At 38.2% G+C, this 16,833-nt stretch overlaps 1 protein-coding gene across 4 annotated transcripts in view; it reads right to left on the bottom strand.

The window, feature by feature from the left end:
• Nucleotides 1–16,833, bottom strand: part of EYA3 (EYA transcriptional coactivator and phosphatase 3) — a 102,532-nt gene that overhangs the window by 24,406 nt on the left and 61,293 nt on the right. For all 4 annotated transcript variants that reach the window (XM_004705058.4, XM_013005348.3, XM_045298981.1 and 1 more), the window contains 6 exons: nt 11,830–11,915; nt 9,436–9,598; nt 7,033–7,169; nt 6,318–6,401; nt 4,208–4,297; nt 2,074–2,132 (listed from right to left, as the gene is read on the bottom strand). In XM_004705058.4, the coding sequence (XP_004705115.2) occupies nt 2,074–2,132; nt 4,208–4,297; nt 6,318–6,401; nt 7,033–7,169; nt 9,436–9,598; nt 11,830–11,915 (619 nt within the window). The remainder of the gene's footprint in view (nt 1–2,073; nt 2,133–4,207; nt 4,298–6,317; nt 6,402–7,032; nt 7,170–9,435; nt 9,599–11,829; nt 11,916–16,833) is intronic.

The following is a 16,833-nucleotide window of genomic DNA, read 5'->3' as shown; positions in this document are numbered from 1 at the left end:
AGCAAATGTTTTGAGAATGATGAGGGCAACAAATGTACAAATGTGCTGGACACAATGGATGTCTGTATGGATAATGTAAGAGACGTATGAGCCCCAAGGAAATGATGAAAAAAGAAGTCTCTGAAGAAGCACTGCTCAGCTGCTGCTGAAAGTGAAACCTGTGCCTGCTCAGCTGCTGCTGAGTAGAGCGGAAGTGTGCGCCCCAGGTGTGCTGCAGTAGAACTATGCTCCAAATCACAAAACAAACCCGACTCAGCATGGCCCTAGAGGACGGAGCAGAACTGTTCCTTCTGGTTTCTGCACCTATAGATCTTTACAGGAACAAACAGCCTCATCCTTTCCTGAGGAGTGGCTGGTAGATTTGAACTGCCAATCTTACAGCTAAGATTTCTGCAATTAATAAAGAGCATAGGGTTTCTAATGGTTTTATGAAAAGTGTTCACTAGTATTTTATTTTGGAAGTACCTCTGGCGGTACTTGAACCTCTATCCTTTTGATTAGCAGCCAACCAAGTGTATTAACTGTACTGCCCAAGGATGTGACTAAATAATCAGGCTCGTTTGAAGGTGACACGTACAGTCCTGCTCTGGATTTAAAAATTCATGGATGCAGCACTTAAAAGAACCACTATGGTTTTAGGCAAACAGTGGTCACTATACATACTTTAGTGAGCTTACTATGTGTTATTTGCATGAATGAGATACATGTGTAAAAAAATTATGGATTATCAGGTTTCCATAAGACCCATACAGGAAATTTAAAGCCAACAGAAACTTTTCATCATAGAGATAATAAACTAGAGTGTTTTAAATAATAGAGGGTTTAGAATAGTAGCAGGAAAATTTGTGGATAAACAAAAGGATGAATTTTTTTACTTATGGAAAGGGGTAGTAGACTTTAGAAATACCTAACATAAAAAGACATATGCCAGTTTTCCCCTAAAACAATAAAATACTTCAAAAATGAGCTAGATTATTTTCAGCCATGACTATCGGGCAGAAGACAGTAGTTAAAAGAAAATTAATAAGACCGAGGAAACATTTTATCACTGAGGCCTCAGTGGTTAATGTTCACTATTGAAGACTACAGTAATGTTCACGACTGTCTCCCATGGGTTACTCTAACACCATAAAGCCCCCACAGCTAGTATCCTGGGTGAAATTCTTATGCTATTTGTATTGAAATAGCCTATCTGGAAACACATTTTTTAAAAATCATTTCATTGGGGGCTCATACATCTCTTATCACAATCCATACATACATCCATTATGTCAAGCACATTTTTACATTTGCTGCCATCATCATTCTCAAAACATTTGTTTTCTACTTGAGCCCTGGGTATCAGTTCCTCATTTTATAACCTCCCTCCTGCAAACACATTTTCTACTGACTAACAATGTTATCACTGGTACATAGAAAAAAGAGCCATGGTGATCCTGTGGGACTGTCTGTTAAGTTGGATTGCTGATCTTGGTTGATGGTTCAAACCCATCAGTCACACCAAAGGAGAAAGATGAGGTTCTATATTCCCCAAAGATGTATAGCCCCAGGAAACCTACGTAGGGTCACGATGGGTTTGTTTCTTTACCGGTTTGCAAAGTCAGTGGTTTAAACCTACCAGTTGATCCTTGGGAGAAAGCAGCAGCTAGCTGCTCCAGTTAAGATTTATAGTCTTAGAAACCCTGGCATTAGTCTTATCATCATTCAGTTAAAATTGACTTGATGGCAGTAGGTTTGTTTTATTTTTATCATGAGGCCAAGGAGAAACTAGTATATAGAAACCAGTGTAAAACTTCGGGATTCCCCACCCCACCCCCACCTTATTCTGTCACTACTGCCTACCCTTCAAGGTCCTGCTCAGATATCACTCCACTGAGAAGGTCTGCTCAGAAGCCCTGTCCATCAGGATTACTCTGCTTTCACCATGTTTTCTGTGCTATCGTCTCACACTATATTTGTTTCTGTCTCCTCTAACCGACTATGAGGTCTTGAAGGGCTGTATTTATCTTTGTTTTCTTCCGCACTCAGACATGTGTCTTGCAGATAACAGGGGCATTTATGTTAAGACATTACCTCAAGTCTTGGCCATTGTCATCAGAAGCCACATCTTCCACATGTACCTGGTCACATTCCTGTTAAAAGACAAAAACAACATACTCTTTCAGTGGAGGGAATAGAGGTGTTATCACTACCATAATTTATTAAAAAAGACCACATAAAATAACAGGATGATGAACAGGCTCTCTTACATGTAAAGGATCACTCTCACCCCCCTTGCTGTCCAACTTCTTTTAAGACTTCATTCAGGTCCTATACTCTTTATGAAATCTTCTTGAACCATCCCAACCTGCAGTAAGGCTCTTAGCTCAATAGTTCCATTTCTCCTCAGTTCATGCACAGAAATGTTAAGTGTCCTCACACTGTCAGGTATATGTTTACATTCTACATTAGACTCTAAGTCCTTTTAACCTGCAGGCCTCTTCGGGCAGTACCCACAGCTCACATCTCCTTGGTACCCTTACTCTAGTACACAGACTCTGGTGCAGTGCCGTTTCTATACTGAGAATGACTGTAACAGAAACCTAGAAATTTAATTTAGGAGTTAGGAGAGATCATCCCAGTTAGTCTCCTCATGCTCTAAAATGAGTGACAAGACTTATCACATGTCATACAGCTTGTAAGTGGTAGAAAGAGACCAAAAAGAAACTGAGTCTTTTGATTCTAATCCAAGGCTTTTTCTACCAAGCCCACGTGACAAACATAAATGTTACTCATGGCCCAACTCTTGACAATTCACTCTTCTGACACCACTTAGGGCGGTGTTTTTCAAAGTGAGGTCCACCTGCATCAGAATCCTCTGGGGCAGTTAAAAAACATGTATATCCTTGGGCTCACAGCAGACCTACTTGAATCAGAATTTCTGGTAGGGAAGCCCTAGAATTTACATATTTAGAAACAAGCATCCCAGGTGATTCCTATGCACCCTAGAGTTGAGAACCACTGACCTGGGGGCAGGAACACATTCAGGCCAAATTCTTCACAGAACTTTCAGTCCTGAGTGAGGACTATGTCTAGAAAATCATTACAAATACAATTTGGCAATAATTATCGGCACACAGTAGTTTCAATAAATGTTTGCTGAATAAAAACTATGATATCCTAACATGAATATGTGAAGTCAAGGGAAGATTAAAGTATTATTGTAGTTTAGATAGAAGTACTGGAGCTTAGAGTTTGCTCATTTTACTGGTTGGAGGATTTTATGTTGAGTAGAACTACATTATATTTTTAAATGAACATGATTACTTTGTAAAATGTTGCTTTATATTACAGTATAAACTTGTACTTTAAAAAAGAAATAAAAATAAACTTGCACTTTTAAAAAACTAGGCAATATGTATAATACACAAGGAGCTCGGGTAGCTCTGTGGGTTAGGCACTGGGCTGCTGACTGGTTTATATCTGTAAGTTCAAATTCAAAAGGGCACACAGAGAAAAGTCTGCTTCCTCCCACCTCTGTGTCCCAGCTATTCAAATCCCTCTTTAGCTACAACAACCATTGCTAGTTTCTTCTTAAGGGTAACTTCTTAACTGAGGCCCATAATGGAGAAGTAACTTTCTAACCTGGGACTTTGTCTTGTGACTCCGTTTTGTGCTCTATGGTGAACTAATTATCACAGCTGACGACAGTTACCATCAAGCTCTTAGTGTATCCCAATTTTACTTGCCCTTAACTATAAAATGATTCTCAAATCAAGGTTAACCTATTTGTGGGTAAATGTTCTCCATTTATAGAACAGGCAAATCTACAGACTATCTTATAAGAAGGTAAAATTGAGATTTTCCCACACACCTTTTGAAGGCCCCTTCATACGTGTAATTTAATAGATTAATGAATTGATTTACATACCAATAAACATTGGTATGTTAGATTAATTGGCATCTCCTCAGAGCTACATTGTTCCCAAATAAGCTAATGAAAATAACAATTTTCACAAAGGGAATGGAGGGCTAGGGCCAAAGCGTGGTGACTCGACCAGGACTCAACCAGAGTGCTAATCCTGTAAGACTAGGAGTTCCTACCTGGATAGCTGCTTCCCTCGAACTTTCCTTGTTAACCACATCACTTCAAAATGTAGTAAGCACAGGCCCAGCACAAGAGGCTGAACAGACATCTCATGGAAACACAAACGATCATGATGCTTACCTCTAAGTCATTGAAAAACAGATGGGTATCTGCCACTTCAAAAATCATTTCTTCCATTGTCAAACCTGAGCCAATCACTACTGTTGGGTCCTGGAAGTCAGTAAAACAAACAAACACTTGTTTGACCTGGCACTCATTAGCACTGGTTCTGATTTTTCAGTATCTCAAAATTATATCGGGTCAAGGGCAATATAGCACATCCCCACAATAACGAGTTAAACTATTACTGATATAATTTAACTCAGAGTCATACGAACTTAGAATTGTGCCACAGAGAAGATTACAGACAGTTAAAAAAATCCAGGATGTTAGTTTCAAGAAACTAGTGAGTCAGTATTACATAAATAGTTGGGGACAAAGAAGAGGGTTTAAACATTTTTTTAATCATCATTGCTTTAGTAAAAAACTATCCAGAATTCCCCTTTAGTGACTTCCTCTCACTTAAAATACAAAACCCAATGTTTTTTGAAATGCCCTATTCCAGAAGAAGTTATATTTGCTAAAATACTATTGTAACGTCCATTTTATCCTCTGTACTGGCATGCACACGTGTGTACACACAGAGTATAGCAACTAAAATCTTGTTTGACCAAATCGGCAATCAGAAAGTTAAACAAAGAAAGGTTGAAGAGTCAAACTATTTGTAGGGAAATCAATGCACTTTGACCAGGCCTTCATCTAGAGCAGCGGTTCTGAACTTTCCTAATGCTGCGACCCTTTAATATAGCTCCTCATACTGTGGTGACCCCAAACATAAACTTATTTTCGTTGCTACTTCATAACTGTAGCTTTGCTACTGTTATGAATCGGGCGACCCTTGGGAAAGGGTTGTCCGACCCCCACAGGAGTTACGACCCACAGGTGGAGAACCACTGGTCTAGAGAGCTATCCGCTCTTATTTTATATACTTTAAAACTAGCCTAGCCATAAAGCTTACGGGAGCTTCCAACCTAGATATTAAAAGCCTTTGGAAAATACTTCTAACAAATATACTAATGACAAAAAGAAATAATTGAGAGTAGTAAGAGAAAGATAGATACATTTTTATAAATTTCATTTACAGAAATCAAAAAACAGAGGCTGCAGGTAATTTAGGATAGAAATATGCAGTTTTATGCAGCTAAAACAGCTGCTTAAAAAAACCTAAAACAGGAACCGATTACATGGAACTGTGTGTGACCTCCTCCCTGGGGGACAGACAACCAAAAAGTGGATGAAGGGAGACGTCGGACAGGGCAAGATATGACAAAATACCCATTTATAAACTATCAAGGGCTCATGTGGGAGCGGGGAGCGGGGAGGGAGGGGAAAAATGAGGACCTAATGTCGGGGGTTTCAACGGAGAGAAAATGTTTTGAGAAACGATGTACAAATGCGCTTTACACAATTGATGTGTGTATGGATTGGGATAACAGTTGTATGAGCCCCTAATAAAATGTTAAAAAAAATAAAAAATAAAAAAATAAAAGCATGTTACTGGGAAAAAAAAAAAAATTATACAAAATTACAAAAATAAAGTTGGGGTGAATACAGTACATGTATGGAAATAGAAAAGAAATCATAAAATACAATAAAAACTATGGTAAACATAAAAAAAAAAACCTAAAACAGCTAATCACTCTATTAAAATTCACATTTGTACTATAAATAAGTTGGTATGTTTAATTTAAAAAGGACGTGAAGTATATAATGTTTTATACATTACATATATGTTAATATATATATGTATATATATGTGTGTGTGCGTGTATCTATCTATCTATCTATCTTGTATTTACTTAGCTTGGTCTGAGCACTTAAGAGTGATCAGGGATTATAGATCAATATTCCTTGGAATATATGACTACCTGCTCTGTTCTGAGCCTCATTCCTAAATCGAATCTTTACAGAATGTCAGTCCTGAACTGCTTCTGTTTTGGGGATTGGTCCTGGCTCTGGCTTCTACCATTACCACCAATCCTGCACTTGACCACGTGGTCTGTCTGATACAAACCAACTGGTGAAATTTACATGAAAAGTGAAAAGCCAATAGGGGTGAGTAAAGGTGGCAGAGATAATTGAGTTACCCATCCATGTATAGTTATGACAAAGAAAGAAAGGCCCAAATTACCTTTCCATACTTCTGGGCATAGGATCCAGTAAGGAGGGAGTGAAAGATGATGATGGTTTCATCTAAGTCCCATAGAAAAACCCGCTGTGGGAGTAAAACATAAGAGATAAAGAGTGCCTAGGTTCCCCCAAGAAATACATCAGAACTCTAGCCTTTACGAACAAAGGAAAAGAGAGGCTCCTAACACAGCTTTACTGTATCTCTGTCTTTGCAACACCTACCAACCGATTTTATAGACAGCCTTTGTCTTTAATAGAGGGCGGTTATAAAAAAAAAAACAGTTAACAAAAAGATAACATAAGAATCCCACCAATATCAACATTTGTGGATCACTTTCTAGTCTAATTTGTCCATAGAAAGTTCCTGTAATGCTTACATCAACGAATAACTGGATGCCAATATTATTAAAAAGCTATCTGACCTGGCTGCATGTCTCACAGAAACTTGGCCTAAAGTAATCCCAAAACTTCTGATTTTGATATTTTAAAATGGGGAACAGCACAAAATCAGAAAGTTCAAAGACACCCCTTGCCTTCTAATTTTGATGCATATTCTTTCTGTTGTTCTATTTCTCTTGCCCAGAAATTAAAGCATGCATGGCCCAAACCCACACTATTTCTACTAGCTTTATACTTTTATCTGCTTATAAAAAAGTTTACAAACGTAATAAATAAGAAAGAAAGAAGTAGTAACTCAAATGAGTTACTTCCCATACTTCTAATTCACTGTCCTGTGACGAGCTGGCATCAGCTTTCCTCTTGCCCCGGTTCTTGCCTGTCATGTTTTTCCTGGACTGGTCGTCAGCATCTTTACTTGTTGTTTGGGCCAAAGATGGACTTGTAGAAGGGTCTCCTAGAAATAGAAAAAACAACAAACAAACAAACAAAATATCTCATGGTCATCAGGTGTACTCAGACTCATAGCGAGCCTGTAGGACAGGGTAAAATTGCCCTTGTGAGTATCCTAGACCTAGACTATAACTTTTTAAAAAATTAATTAATTTTTAATCGTTTTATTAGGGGCTCATACAACTCTTATCACAATCCATACATACATCAATTGTGTAAAGCACATTTGTACATTCATTGCCCTCGTCATTCTCAAAACATTTGCTCTCCATTTAAGCCCCCGGCATCAGGTCCTCATTTTTTCCCCCTCCCTCATGAGCTCCTGATAATTTATAAATTATTATTTTGTCATATCTTGCACTGTCCGACGTCTCCCTTCACCCACTTTTCTGTTTAGACTATAACTCTTTATGGGAATAGACAGTCTCAACTTTTGCTTGAAATGGAAAGTGAGGCATCTATCGCCAGTCTTCACAGGTTCCATGATCCTGAGGAGGAAGCGGGCCTTCTGTAGGCTCTTTGCAGGGACAGAGAGAAAACAACTTTAAGCAATCTGGGTTGTAGACCGAGGCACTGAGAATCACAGCAGCTAACCACAAAGAGAATGGTAATTGGACATTTTATGCCTGATTCCTAGTAGAAGTATTTTTGCAAAATATAAATGAATAGAACCGTAGTCTTCTTAAGCACCCAGAGATCAGGGTTTCTCAACTTGGCATTGTGGACATTTTGGACCAGATAATTTCTTATTGTGGGGAGATGTTCTTTAGCAGCATCCTAAAACTTTAGCCACTAGATGCCAGTAGCACACCTATACCTAGAGTGACCCTGCCAGCTGTCTCAGGGTGATGAGGGAGAACATTTTTTCCAGTTGGATCAACTTACCAGTTTACTGAAAGCATCAGAACATGTTAAACTGCCCTAACAATGAAATAATCAGCAAAACCCAGACTGGGACACAGTCACAGGAAAAAAAATTCAGTTTTTTCAACATATGAATTAGGGATATGGGAAAGAGAAGGGAATTGATAGGCTAAAGAGATGGGAAATACATATCTACCAATCACAATGCATGGACTTTATTTGGATCTTAATTTAAACAAATTATAAAAAGAAATACAAAATTCATTTATTACATTGCTAAGGCAACTGGAAACAGGATAACTTATTGGATGTTTGATGAAGTTGAATAATACTTTCTTAATTATTTTTTAGTTATAATATGGCATTCTCATTATATTAATAAGTACTTATCTTTTAGAGACATGATGTTAGGTATTTGTTTCAGGATAATATAGTGAGAAATTGAATGATGTGTAAACTGAAGCCTGTGAAGGTTAATTGTTGACTCTAGAAGATGGGTGTTCATTATACTATAATGACAATTTTTTTCTATTTAAAATTTTTTCCATTATCAGAAAGTTCAAAGTGCTATAAAGAACAAAGCTATTTAGAAAGATGAAAACAAAATGAAGACATCATCACATCACATGTAAGTATTTAAACATTACAGAGCTTTGAGACAGTGATCATTCATTCATATATCCATTTCCCTAATGAGACTAGCAATTCCCAGATTGTTCAAGGAAGTTGTTCAGAAATTTGTGTTAGCTGAGGGAGAGCACTTAAAAAAAATGCATCAATGCATTTCTCAAGTGACATACAAGAGGGCTTCAAAAGGTTTATGGAAAAATTCCATTATCCTGTAATTAAAATTTTCCACGAACTTTATTAAGCCCCCTATGTTTATATTTACTGACTCTGAAGTATAAAGCCTTTATTTCAGGGATTTTTAAGTTGGGCATCATAATTCACAGATATAATTCAGAGCTGTCAATCTCCCAAAATTGAAGGTTATATTTTAGTCCTTTGAATTTTAAAGGGCATCATGACCCAGAAAAGGTTAAGAACAACTCTTTTCAGGTCTCAGAGGAGTCTGAAATGTGCAGGTTAAAACTGGAATTCTCTAACTTGAACACAATGTGCCAAGGTTCTGAAGCTCCCTGTGACAAGCCCCCTGTGACAAGCATGGGGTGGGAGTCATAAGAACAGACTTTTAATTATTGGTATTTTACTGTTTACAGCATCAGGTATTACAATTAGCCTATAATATTCTGCCAGTGAGAAATCAGTCTGGTTCCAATGCCTAAATATTCCCCACCCTTGAGGGAAAGGGACTAAGTTCAGAATAAAGAACTTTCACTATCATCTAAAACTGCCTGCTATATTAAGTGCCCTTAAACTAAAGTTTTCAAAGCAGGGCTGCTTACCAGAGGAAACTCTCTGTGCTGCAGGTGCCATGACGGCAGGCTTCTCTGTCTGGTAGGTGTTACTCTCAGCATCACTGTTAGCTTGGCCTGTGACTCCAAAGCTGGAGCTGGGGTAGCATGCCTGGTACTGACTCTGACCAAGGATGGTATAAGTGGGATAGTCCTGTAGACAAAAGGGAATAAAGGAAGAAACAATATTCTTAGAAAGAGTCTAACATTAATTTAAATACAAGGCTTTATCTCCATTATTCATAGCGGCATTCCTAAAACATTCAATTAGTATCTCCACTTGCCCATCTTCTAACTAAATCAATGATCAAAATGTACTCTGTAGAACTCAAGAGGCAGGGGTTGACTTTGAGGTTGGGGGTGACTGAGAGGGAGAAGTTCCATGCACTATACCTACAATGTCCTTTTTCAATAAACCAGCTCATCTGGGGTCAAATTTATCTACTGAATTTCTGTATAACTTACTACATGGAATCTTTAAAAAGATTTTATTCTTTTTCAGTGATTTCACAGGCATGTAAATGTCAAAACTTATCAAATTGTACAATTTAAATATGTAGTTTATTATGTCACTTATACCTTACAATTATTTTTAAATTTGGCTATGACAGAGAGTTCAAATACACATTAAAAAAAATTCCACTGACATGGATGGGTTATGAAGAAGCTACTTGATTATGCAAGCATTTAAAGTTACTGAGCTGCATTTATGCAGCAAGAGAAGAGACTATTAAAAAGAAGGATAAATCATATTAGTTGAACTCAAGGGAATTAAATAATCTAGCAAGAGAGATTTTAAAAAAATCTAACAATGTAACAATAAATATCTACTAAATAAGTGAGCAACCGGGGAAAATACTGTCCTGGGGGCAAGGACAGAGTGCTTTCTGAGATAATAGCAGGTAGGTCCTGAAAAAGCTTTATTACAAAGCAAAAGTTTTCTTAAAGGGCATGAGATATTGAGCTCAGTCAAAAGAAAAGATCCTTGTGGGTTTTTGAATGGTGGGGTTTCGAATACTAAGGAATATGAGTTCAAATGTCACCTAGGCAATTGTGTATAGCTTGCGTGGGGGCAAAGAAATATGGGCTACCATATTCAAACCACCAAATAAAAACACTAAAAGACATTGAGCAGGTGAGTTTTTGAAAAATATTAATCAGATGGGTTTTAGAAAATGGATAGCAGTGTAAAACTGGAGACGAGACAATCAGCCATAATAATGTAGAAGCTTTTGAAGAGTACTGGTAGCAAAAACAGAAAGAGAAGAAATCTCAGAAATCTGACCCAGGGAATGGTGTGGGAGGAAAGGAGCCCAGGGTGGCACAGTGGGTATGAGCTGGCTGCTGGGTGGTGACCCACCATTATACAATCAGGCGCTCGCTCCCACAGGAGAAAGATGAGGCTTTTTGCTCTTGTGAGGGGTTACCGTCTCGGAAGTCGACAGGGGCAGTTCTACTCTGCCCTCCAGGGTCACTGTCAGTCAGTGTTGATGTCATGGCAGTGGGTTTGAGTTTTGATTGGGAGAACAAATGGAAGATGACTAGTCAGGCTTTACGCATAAGTTTAAGAAATCTAGTGTCACTGACAAAAACTGTGAACTCATAGGGAAAAGTAGTTTTACTTTTGGAGAGCTAAGAACCAGGAAAGAAATGGATTGAAAAGCTGGTGTTAGATATACTAAATTTAGGCAATTACCAGGAACATTAAAAAAATCATGTCCATTAATCAGTTGGTATCCTGGAGATTTTATGAGGCCAGGACTAGAAAATTCATTTAGGAGATTCTAGGTGGATGTTGTGTGGAAAATCATTCCTGAGCACAAAATAATTAAATATATCGAAAACAAATACAGGTCATCAATGTTAGAACACAGGATCAAAAAGAAGACCTGTGAAAATGAGACATATATAGACTGCACCCCAAGTAGTACTAAGTACATAGTAGGTGCTCAAAAAATATTTATAAATTAAAATAATCAGTATATACACAAACAGGCAAATCATAAAAGAATGAGCCAGAATAGCACTATTAACTGTGGAAAGAAAGAAAAGAGCCACGGAGAGTTTGACAATAACAGGAATATATCTTTACCTTCATTGAACTTACATTGCAGTGGATGTAGGGTAGGGGATGGAGATATACACAGTACATAAACAGTGGTGAGAGACAGTGGATGTAGGGTAGGCGATGGAGACATACACAGTGGTGAGAGATGTGGGTTTGATAAAAGCCTGTGAAACTAGCTAGGTTCCCAGTTCTAAGATATCCAGAGCAGAGTCTGATGGCTGCTTCTTAGAAGGGCATATTGATCACAGGAAAGAAAAATGAAGAATGAGCTAGCTTGATGATCTAATCAAACAGGATTAACAAAAGTAACACTGTACCTGGTTTGAGATGCTAGCAACTGCTGCAGCGGGGATATTGGCAATTGTAGATGAAGTGGATATTAGGCTGGCATTTGTGCTTGAAGCTATAGGATCGACAATGTTAAAATGTATTAATTGCTAAGTTTAAAAAGGCTATAAGACATTGAAAATATATTGAGAGTATTTCTAAAAGGAAATAAGTAATTTTAGCACAGAAAACAGATTTTGTTTAACGTGCCATTCAATTCAGACTTGATTAGAAGTAAAACACTTCAAATATTTTGTTTCAACTGTATCTTTATCTCTTATAACACCCAAAAAGGATGCAAACACAATGACCTGGTTCATACTATGGAGTCTAATGAAATCAGAAGCTAAACCAAATCACTATAGTCCATTTTCACTAGTGGTTGCAAAATGACTCACCTGCAATGTAACCTACTGACAATCATCAGTGGAGACAGGAGCTCTAGAAATTCCACTTGTAAACCTAGTACTTTGATATTGTTTATTGTCACTCACCTTGCTGCCATCATCAGGCAAACTCATAGCGACTCTACAGGAAAGGGTAGAACTGCCCCTGTGAGTTTCCAGTACCGTTTAACTGTTAATGCGAATAGAAAGCCCCATCTTTATCCTGAGTAGCGACTGGTGTTTTCGAATTGCTGACCTTGTGGATCGCAGCCCAACTTGTAACCACTATGCCACCTCGGCTCCTTATTGTTACTAGTTTTATACTATGTCTTTCCTGAGGAAACCTAATTACTTTGGGGAAGAAGACCTGGTCATACAAATTTTAAAGTGCTTGGAATTTCTTCTCAGGCTTTACTCAAATTAAGAGATCATGCATGAAGATCACTTGTCTGTCAGTCTGTCATACTGTGGTGGCTTGTGTGTTGCTGTGTCACTGGTTTTTCAGATGCCAGCAGGGTCATCCAAAGTGATTCAATTTCAATGCAACTTCCAGACTAAGAACAATGAAGAAGGATGGAGGAAGAAGTCACTGAACATCGGGTGCATAGCTTTGAAGCATTTTCATATACTGAAAGCCTAAACAAAGGACGCAGAACATTGTTGGAGATACTGCTGGTAGATGGGTCTCTCAGGTCCGAGGGCACGCGAAAAGTGACTGAAGGGCAGATGACTTCCTGAAGGTGAGCTGACTATGGTAACAGGAGTCTGGTAAAGCCTGTGGAGCAGACCCTTTGGGATTTTCCTTTGCTGGCAATACTACAATCAAGAGGAATGGAGTGGCATTCATTGTCAGAATGGGTCTTCCCAATTCATCAGGAAATTCACTGCTATCTGTGATCAGATGATCTCTATCTAACTTCAAGGAATCCAGCCAATACAAATATTATTTACATTTACACACCAACCACAAAAACTAGTGATGAAGAAATCATGATGTCAGTTGGAAATTGATTAAACATGCAATTAATAGTTACTGGTGATGGGAATGCAAAAGTTGGAAACAAAGAGGAAGGAATAGTTGGAAATAGACTTGGTGACAGAAATGAAGCTAGACATTGCATGATAGAATTTTGCAAAACCAACGACTTGTTCATAGCAAACAGCTTTTTTTCAACAACACAAGAGGACTTCTTCAGACGGAATACATAGACATTAAATTGAGAATGTCTGTGTGAAGACAAACTGGAGAAGCTCAATATCAGCAGCTAAAATCAGACCGGGGCTGACTGTGGAACAGACCATCAATTGCTCATATGTAAGTTCAGGACAAAGCTGAAGAAAATGAGAACATGTGCACAGCCAAAATACAGCCTTGAGTCTATCCCATCTGAATTTTGAGAACATGTCAAGAATAGTTTTGATGCATTGAACACTAAAGACAGAAGACTTGATGAGCTAGCTGTGGGGGGACATCACGACTATCATTCATGAAGAAGCTAAAGGTCTTTAAAAGGACATAAAGAAAAGATCAAAGTGGATATTAGAAGAGACTCTGAAACTTGCACTTAATTGTAGAGTAACGAAAGCAAATGAAAGAAAGAAAGAAAGAAGTCAAGGAGCTGAACAGAAAATGTCTAAGGGCAGCTTGAAAACAAAGGCAAACATTATAACTGTACCAAGGACCTAGAATTAGAAAACCAAAAGGGAAGAGCAGCATATCTAAAACTGAAAGAACTCAAGAAAAAAAAAAGTCAAGCTCTGAATTGCAATTCTGAAAGATTCTATACATAAAATATTGAATGATGCAGGAAGCATCAAAAGAAGTCAGAAAGAATACACAGAGTCACTGTACCAAAAAGACCCAGTCACCAGTCCACCGTGTCAGGTGGTAGCAGATAAGCAAGAACCAATGGTCCTGGAGGAAGAAGTTCAAGCTGCACTGAACAAGCCAAAACATGGCAAAACAAGCCAAAAACAAGGCTCCAGGAATTGACGGAATACCCATTTAAATGTTTCAGAAAGCTCAAGAAGCACTGGAAGCACTCACTCATCTATGCCAGGAAACTGGAAAGACAGCTACCTGGCCAACTGATTGGAAGAGATCCATATTTGTGCTCACTTCAAAGAAAGGTGATCAAACAGATTGGTCAAACTGTAGAACAGAAGTAAAATTCTACTTTAGATCATCCAATAGCGATTGTAATAGCACACTGACAGTCAGGGCATTTCCATAAGGTCAGGCCAGATTTCAAAGAGGATGTGAAACAAGGGATATCACTGATGATGTCAGAGGGATCTTGGCTCAAAGCAGAGAGTACCAGAAGAGAGTGTACCAGAAAGATGTTTACTTGTGTTTTGTTGACTATGCAAAGCCATTTGACTGTGTGGATCTTAAAACACTGTGGATCACCTTGAGAAGAATGGGAATCCTTGATCACTTCATTGTGCTCATTCAGAACTTGTACATGGATTAAGAGGCAGTTATGTGAACACAACAAGGGAACTGCATGGTTTAAAATGAGGAAAGGTGTGCATCAGGGTGGTATCCTCTCACTTAACTTGTTCAATCTATAGCAGCGGTTCTCAGCCTGTGAGTCGCAACCCCTTTGGGGTGAACAACCTTTCACAGGGGTCACCTGATCCATAACAGTAGCAAAATTACAGTTATGAAGTAGCAATGAAAATAAATTTATGGTTGGGGGGGTCACTACCACATGAGGAACTGTATTAAAGGGTCAAGGCATTAGGAAGGTTGAGAACCACTGATCTATATGCTGAGCAAATCATCAGAGACGCTGGATTATATAAAGAAGAATGTGGCATTAGGATTGCAGGAAGGCTTATTAACAACCTTCGGTATGCAGATGACACAACCTTGCAAAGATGTTACTTTGAGGACTAAGGTGTGCCTGACCCACGCCATGGTAGTCTCCACTGCATTACATGCATGTGAAAGTTGGACACTGAGTAAGGAAGATCACTGAAGAATCGATGCGTGTGAAGGGTGGTGCTGGAGAAGAATAGTGAAATGACCATGGACTACTAAAAGGACAAACAGATCTCCTTAGAGATACAGAGTGCTCCTTAAGAGGCAAGGATGGCAAGACTTCATCTTACATACTTTGGACATGCTTGTCAGGAGAGACCAGTCCCTGGAGAAGGACATCATGTTCACTAAAGCAGAGGGGCAGGGAAAAAAAGGAAAGCCCTCAAGGAAATGGATTGACACAGTGGCTGCAGAAATGGGCTTCGTAACAATTGTGAGGATGGCACAGAACCGTGCTGTGTTTCGTTCTGTTGTGCACAGGGTTGCTCTAGGTGGAAGCGGACTTGATGGCACCTAACAACAACAACAACAACAACAACGATGATCAACAACCACAAATCTGGAATCTAGAGATGTATCAATAAGCTTGGAAAAAAACAGAAAATATTTTGGCCAAGTAAAAATGTACTATTTAAGCTACGTGGGGCTGCCTAGCTTAAGACAAAAAGATAAGAAAATATTAAACAAATTTTCCTATCCTATCAGATTTCACTAAGGTTTCAGGGAACAATTAAAGAAAAAATACACAAGAAGATGTTAAAGCCTCAGTAACTGACAAATGTCACACTAGTTCTTTTCAGAAGGATAGAGTAACTATCTTGCTATCTTGAACTTCTCTCCCTTATCTAAACACACTTAGACATGGCTCTGACAGCAGTCACACATACTATTACATTACAGGTTTAACATCAGGATCCAATTTAAGAGTATTAAATACTATCAAAACTATTAAATACTCAAACACGACTTCATTAGTAATAAAGTCCTCTAGGAGAAAGTTAACAGGAAACTTTCCATTAATAACCAAGCAACTAGGCTACGACAAAAAAGTATCCAACTCACAATAGGGGAAGTAGAGCTATTCCTTTTGTAAATGACATGATCTTATAAGTAGAAAACCCTAAAGTACTCACAAGAAACTTTTAGAACTAACAAATGAATTTAACAAAATATCAGAGTAAAGGTCAACACAATAAAATCAGTGGGTTTCTATGCACCATCAATAAATAAGCAGAAAAGAAAATTAAGAAAACATTATCATTCACAGCAGTAACAAAAATAATAATCCAGAAATGAATTCAACTGTCCTTTTTTTTTCCCAATTGTCTTTTTGTTAAAGGTTTGCTCCAAGGTTATAAACCAACCTTGCTCCAAGTGAAATTCATTCAAACAGGTATACAAACCACAGCGCGCCTTACCCCAAACACAACTATGATTAAAACAGTAGTTGCCTGAATGTTTTGATCAAGAACTCAGTAGGTGAATCCTGATCAAAAGGGGTAAACATGTGGAACAGAATTTTAATTCTTATAGAATCCAGACTTACTGAATCCACTGAGACTCGAGGAATCCCTAAATTTATTACCCCGAGAACACCTTTTTAAAATCTTGAACCAAATCTATTCCCTGAAGTCATAAATCAACAACAGTAAGTGTAAAGCATGGATGAGAAGTTTAAGGGGTAGTATAAGTCAATAGTGGTAAAACAACATGGGTTGAGATGGCCAAATTATGACATGAAGAATGTAGTCAAACTGAGTGTGGAGTAGTGTACTCAGCAA

This window comes from Echinops telfairi, unplaced genomic scaffold (assembly GCF_000313985.2).
Source record: "Echinops telfairi isolate 266 unplaced genomic scaffold, ASM31398v2 ScPeMD7_7457;HRSCAF=8495, whole genome shotgun sequence".
In the NCBI taxonomy this organism is placed as follows: domain Eukaryota; kingdom Metazoa; phylum Chordata; class Mammalia; order Afrosoricida; family Tenrecidae; genus Echinops; species Echinops telfairi.
This window is presented reverse-complemented; position numbering and strand designations above follow the sequence as displayed.